Source organism: Olea europaea, chromosome 7 (genome assembly GCF_002742605.1).
Source record: "Olea europaea var. sylvestris chromosome 7, O_europaea_v1, whole genome shotgun sequence".
Lineage (NCBI taxonomy): Eukaryota > Viridiplantae > Streptophyta > Magnoliopsida > Lamiales > Oleaceae > Olea > Olea europaea.
In genome coordinates, this window is record NC_036243.1 from 668,594 (window position 1) to 675,712 (window position 7,119).

General features: G+C 34.2%; 1 protein-coding gene across 1 annotated transcript; it reads left to right on the forward strand.

The window, feature by feature from the left end:
- The first annotated feature begins 4,522 nt into the window (after window positions 1-4,522).
- LOC111397626 lies at window positions 4,523-5,182 on the forward strand. Its single transcript, XM_023024631.1, has one exon. The coding sequence runs from the start codon at window positions 4,523-4,525 to the stop codon at window positions 5,180-5,182; it is 660 nt and encodes a 219-aa protein (XP_022880399.1).
- Window positions 5,183-7,119: the final 1,937 nt, after the last annotated feature.

The window sequence follows — 7,119 nt, forward strand, 5'->3', positions numbered from 1 at the left end:
TTTTTTTTTTTTTTTTTTTTTTTTTTTTTTGGCAATTCCATTGGATCCAGAGATGTATCAGGAATTCAAAACAGCGCAACCATGCATCTCTTATTATTATAAGTTTTTTTTCCCCCTCTAATTCGCCCTCTCCAAAAATATATTTTGTTAACCAAGCTTCTCTAAGTTGAAGCAAAGGACATATCTCAACAATATAAAATATAATTCCTTTTAATATCTTCAGTTGGTATCATCTTCACTAGTTAGTGTTTGAGCATCTATCTTAATATCTTCATCTGTGCTAAGCTGCATCTTAAGGACATTTTGTCGGTTAATGGTCAATTCTTACAAGAAATATGACTTTTTGCCAATGAAATTTTTTTCTTCAAAAGTCTCTTGACAACCATTTTTCGATGAAACAGCCTATAAGTGACATTTCACGATAAAAGTAATTGGAGTTAAAAGTGAAACTTTTTGCAGTGGATGATCAGTATCATAAATCATAGGTAGAAAATAGAAGAGCAAAATTTGGAACAAGTGGATCAAATAAGGTTTCGAACTAGTAGATGCTCAAGTCCTAAGTATCTCTCTGGTTCCTGCTTCATGACGCCCATCGGCATAGTCTGTCTTAATATAGCACGTGCTATATCAATTCCTACTATAATTTCTAAAAATGAAAAGCATTAGCGCATTTGCAACAGAATGAAGGCGGAAGCAGAGTAATTCAAAGATTTGTTAGGGACAACAGTCAACAGAAGTTAGAAACTGGAGTATTAACTCAAACAAGATCAGAATGTAAAACTGAAACACGTAGGAGGGTCTTACTAATTATTTTTAAGAACAAGTGTGATTAGTCCCACCTATGTTCTTGAGAATCGAGACAAGCAAGACATTTGTAAAAGAAGTGTCTAATTAGCAACATAAAATTTGAAAATTCTAATTTGTGACCTGTTACCACGAAAACCTGTTGGATTCACGTATTGGCATGGGAGCATTCACTTGGAATTCACTGCACAGATCAATCAAGGACCAGTTCCATAAGATAATATGACAACTCCAGGAATTGGCTACAGCCTTTGTATATATTGTTTACTGGGTTATCACCATTTGTGCTAATTATTTCTTTCCAGACTATCAAATGTGATCATGCCAACTGACTGAAAATACATAATAAATCACACAAATAATATTGTCAATTTTCAGGTTATTCCATTTCATATTGCCAATTCAGTGGGAAAAAGGGTCATGGTGCACGAAAATGCTATAAGCTCTTTCCTCAATGGTGACATACTCTGATGGCTGACCATATTACTGTTTACACCTTTTAAACTGGTACTTGGCTTATGGATTCTGGGGTGTCTCATCATATCACTGGTGATCTCTATGCCTTGTTCGTCCACCAAAAATACGATGACCCGGATGATGTCGCAACAATCAAAGGTTCAGGTCTTTCTATAACCCGCTCCGGTTATACTACTACTCAAAATATCTTGTGTGTTCCGTCCATTCAAAAGAATTTAATCCCTTCTTCTAAATCAAACATCTGTTATATTCTTTCCTAATTTCTATGTCTATGAATAGCACGGTGACACCAGACTATTTGACACACTCTAGATAAAACAGTGATTTTAGACATACAAAAATAAGCACGCCAAACTCCAGTATAATTGCATAAGTGTCAACATTTTGTATTGGGCCTATTCAATATAAAAATTGGGGAGAATAGGAAAATATGACAGGATCAAAATAAGATAACTCACATAATACAGCAAAAAATAGTGCAACAATAATTCTAGCAATGTCTAAAGCTGTAGCATAAATATGAACAGGCCAAGCATCATTTCTACTTGTCGTTTGAGGCCTATTACAAATCCTGTGCTGCCACAAATTTATAAAAAAAAAAAAATAAAATAAAATAAAAATAAAAAAATAAAAAAAAATTGAAGACGACAAAGAATGAGAAATTATGTTTCTGGCTCGACATATAGTTGAAAACAAATTATGAGAAGAAAGAGGTATCTGACTAATGATGCTGGAAGATTAAGCTGGCAGAGACTTTGAAATACAGTAATAAATTTGAGGAGTGATGCAGGAAGGAAGCATAGATAAAAACAAAAGGGTCTAGTTCGTAACATATGAAGGGCGTTTGCTCGAATTTCACGAAAACAGACGTGATAATTATTTGGAATCCATCAATAATTGAAAAACTGAAATATCTTATTAATCAAGAATTGACTAATGAAAATAAAGACATATAGTTGAAAACACATTATGGGAAGAAAGAGGTATGTGACTAATGATGTCTGGAAGATTAAGTTGGCAGAGACTTTGAAATACAGTAATAAATTTGAGGAGTGATGCAAGAAGGAAGCATAGATAAAAACAAAAGGTTCTAGTTCGTAACATACGAAGGGTGTTTGCTCGAATTTCGCTCAAACAAACATGATAATTATTTGGAATCCATCAATAATTGAAAAATTGAAATATCTTATTAATCAAGAGTTGAATAATGAAAATAAATTCTGAAAAAGTTTAAAAAGCCTTTATATTTATATAAGGAGTCTAAAATAAATAAACTAATAAAATCCTAATATTATTAAAAATCATATTCTAATCAATAAAGAAATTATAATCCTAATTGAATAAAAGATAAAAGTTATATCACACCTATACCAAGAAAGGATAAACACAACAAAAAAAGATAGAGTTAATGTTAATTTTATTTCTTTCTTTTCCTAATTAATTTTGGGTTTTCTCTTGGTATTATCCTGCATTATTCCCTTCAACTTCAAAACAACTCGACCCTAAGTTGTCACCGGGATACAAAGACTTACGGAAAACTCATTGTTTGAATTTGTAATGGTTAGAAAATCTTTCCCATCCACTTTAGAAGCTTTATGCATCCTTCTTGTTGTAATCTTTTTATCCTTCCATTTAAACTTGTAGGTACTCTATCGACCCTTATGTATGTCATTCACATTAATTTGTCATGATCTGTTGAGTAGAATATGACACCCATCCAATTGAATAAGATCACAAGTAACTTCTAAGTTGTGGGTCGCAATTGACAAAGATAACTTACAAATTTGAGTCATCTGAATAGACAATTCTTAATCCATCCAATCTGGTAAAGATCTGGATGTGGTTTATTTGGCAACTTCTTTGTGATCAAATTATCACAACCGTAATTGTCTATGATTTGACTGCAGACAGCATCATTGGCCTGGATAATCTTTTTATGCTAAGTTAAATCTTCGTGCTTGGGTGAATATAAGATGTCCTTCAAAATACTAACAAAATCTCCTTGTTCTCATCGATATATTCTTCCTCATTCTCTTCCTTTTTCTTTGACTTTCGATTTGCTTTCTTTTATTGCAAGTCTCCTATTTTTCCTGTCCAAACTACAGGCTTTCCGAAACCCGTTTATGGCTGATTTCCTTATTGCTAGATTGATGATTCCGCCTATTGTTACCAATAACTAGTATAAAAATATACGAATCTCTTCGACTTGAGTAGCAAGATTGTCAATCCATCGATTTGTTGCATCCAAATCTGCCCTAGTAGTTGATATACCACTCATGTTTATGAATCAATGATATAGAGATGGGAAAAGCCTTCTCTGCTACCACTTGCTGTAGGATAGAAGCGTGGATAAAAATAAAAGGGTCTCATTCATAAGAAATAATGTTTATTTTATTTCTTTCTTTTCCTAATTAATTTTGGATTTTCTCTTGGTATTATCTCGCATTACGAAAAGTTTTTGAAGGATATAAAACAAGCTCTTGATGTCTTTGACTAAGGTCCCAAGCCGGACAATTTAAATGGAAAGATGGTGATAGTCTTGCAAGACTGTGGAGTTTACCTATTTATAAACATGTCTTTTCTTTTTTATTTTGCTTTTGCATGTTAAACCCGGGAAATGAAAATTAAAATTACAATAAAGGTATATTAAACAATCGTGGTAACTTCATTTGTTTCAATGATAAATTGATAATGACATACATTCATTCAAGTAAAGGACTGAAGGAATTATTTAGGGATTTTTATATCATTAAGTAATTGTTGTCAGATTAGTTATAACTTAATTGATATACACCAAACACCTACTATTTGTTAATATATGAAGGCATTTCATAAAATAAAAAAAAAAATTTGTGTCCTCCTCAAGTGTTTTGCTTTATATGCCAACAGTCCGGACATGTTCTGTTGGAAATTAAACTTGATTCATGAATGATGAAAAAATTAAATTTGATACATGAATTAGTTTACTTAATATTCATGCATTTATTTAAATCATGTATCCAAATGGTTCTTTGTATCCTATAATTCATAATATATAGGAAAAGTCATTAATTAGTCTCTTAAGTTCATATAATGTATTTGGGATCCTTTGTACCCATAAAATGCCTTGTGCTTTAGACATTTTATGAGCCAAGCCATAGAATACAAATCTTTTTGAGAATTCTCTGAATTTTTCTCTCTAGCTTTTCATCCCATATATTTTTTTTATCTCCAACAAAGTGATATCAGAGCCATTTCAACGATGAATATTTCATCTCCTTTTGTTGTTCCCAAACTAACAAAGGAAAATTATGGATATTGGAGCATATGCATTAAGGCGTTGCTCGGCTCACAAGATGCATGGAAAGTTGTAGAAAACGGCTATGATGAACCAGAAAATGAAGGAGCTTTAAGTCAAGCTCAAAGGAATACCTTGCAAAGGTACAGCAAGTTAGATCAACACGCTCTCTCTATTATTCACATGGGCTTATATGAAGCCATGTTCAAGAAAGTTGCATCCTCAACAAAAGCTAAAGAAACTTGGGAGATTCTTGAGACCAATTTCAAGGGAATTGAAAAAGTGAAGAAGGTTCGCCTTCAAATCCTTCTTAGGGAGTTCGAATCTCTGCATATGAAAGAGTCTGAATCCATCTTTGACTATTTCACTAGAGTGTCCTCCATTGTCAATCATATGAAGTGGTACGGGGAGAATATTGAAGAAAGTCGTGTCATCGAGAAAATTCTTAGATCACTTGACTCAAAACTTGAGTTTGTTAGTATTACCATTGAAGAGTCTAATGACTTGGATACCATGACCCTTGATCAACTCATGGGGTCCTTGCAAGCATATGAAGAAAGATTGAAGAAGAAAGGAGATCCGATGGCTCAAGTTCTTCAAACGAATGTCTCCTTGGGAGGTTAACAAAAAGAGCAAGGACGATCTCAAGGAAGAGGTCAAATTCATGGTTGAGGTCGTGGTCATGGTCACGGAGGAAATTATGGTCGTGGTAATGAAAGAAATGATGGAAAACAAAATTTGAATAATGAAGGATCAAGCAATCAATCGAGATGACAAAGTCATTGGAACTATGGCTCCAAGAGAGGTGGCGAAAGAAGATATGACAAGTCCAATGTTCAATGTTACACTTGTCATAAATATGGTCACTATGCTTCCGAATGTAGGAGTGACACCACCAATAATGAAGAGAGCGTGAATTATGTTGAAGCAAAGAAAGATGAAGAATTGTTTTTGTTGTTGGCAACCAAAGAAGAAAAGGATAAACAATCGTGGTACCTTGACACCGGTGCCACCAATCACATGAGTGGCAACAAGGAGTTATTCTCAACAATAAATGAGTCGGTAAAAGGCAACATTGTTTTTGGAGATGAAACTAAAGTTCCAATAAAAGGCAAAGGTGATGTTCTCGTTCATGCTAAAAATGGAAGTCATCTTTTGATTTCTCAAGTTTATTATGTACCTACTTTGAAGTCTAATATTTTAAGTTTAGGACAATTACTTGAGAATGGCTATGATATTCACTTGAAGAATCGTTGCCTTATTTTGAGAGATGTTTCTCATAAACTGATTGCAAATGTGCCAATGGAGAAAAATAGAATGTTTCTACTCAATATTAATGTTGACCATCCAAGGTGTCTAAAAGCTTGTGTTGAAGATAATTTTTGGCTTTGGCACTAAAGATTTGGTCATTTAAATTTTGGTGGCTTGAAGACTTTGACGAATGAAGAAATGGTGAATGGGTTGCCAAAGATTAATCATCCCAATCAACTTTGTGAAGGATGCCTCATTGGCAAGCAAACTAGAAGAAGCTTTCCAAAGGAATCCACCTCAAGAGCAACGAAGCTACTCCAACTTGTTCATACGGATGTGTGTGGGCCAGTTAAATCACCCTCTCATGGTAAAGTAAATTATTTCTTATTATTTATTGATGATTTTTCTCACAAGGCCTGAGTTTATTTTTTGAAGACGAAAGATGAAGTTTTTGGAGCATTCAAAAAATTTAAAGCCCTTGTTGAAAATGAGAGTGACAACTCAATCAAAGCATTAAGGACGGATCGAGGTGGAGAATTCACTTCCAAGGAGTTTAACAATTTTTGTGATACCAATGGAATTCAACAATTCCTTACAGTTCGAAGATCACCGCAACAAAATGGTGTTGTGGAGCAGAAGAATAGAACCATCCTCAACGTAGTTCGTAGTATGCTTAAGAGCAAGAGTATGGAGAAGGAGTTTTAGGCCGAGGCTATTGCATGTGCCGTGTATTTGTCTAATCTTTCCCCGTAAAGGAGTGTTCAAGACATGACTCCACAAGAAGCTTGGAGTGGTAAGAAACCTAGTGTTTCTCATTTACGTGTTTTTGATAGTATTGCCTATATTCATGTGCCAGATGAGAAGAGATTAAAACTTGATGCGAAAAGTGAGAAGTTTATTTTTATCGGTTATGATGCAAACTCTAAAGGCTACAAGTTTCACAATCCTTGCAATGGAAAGATTGTTATTAGTAGAGATGCGAAATTTGACGAAGGAAGTTCATGGGATTGGAATGTTCCGAAAAATGAAGAATACATGATTTTTCCTTTCCAAGAAGGAGACTTTAGCCAAAACGCAAGTGAAGATGCCACTCCACATCATTCTCCTGCTCATGCTCCTCAATCTCATCATGATAGTCCCTCTGAAGGACCGAGTCGTGTTAGAAATCTTGTAGAAATTTATGAAGAAATTGAAATTGTTGATAATCCATCTTTATTTTGTCTCTTCGCTGACATGAGCCATTGAACTTTGAAGAGGCAATGGAAGACAAGAAATGGAGGCATGCAATGGATGAGGAGATTCGAGCAATA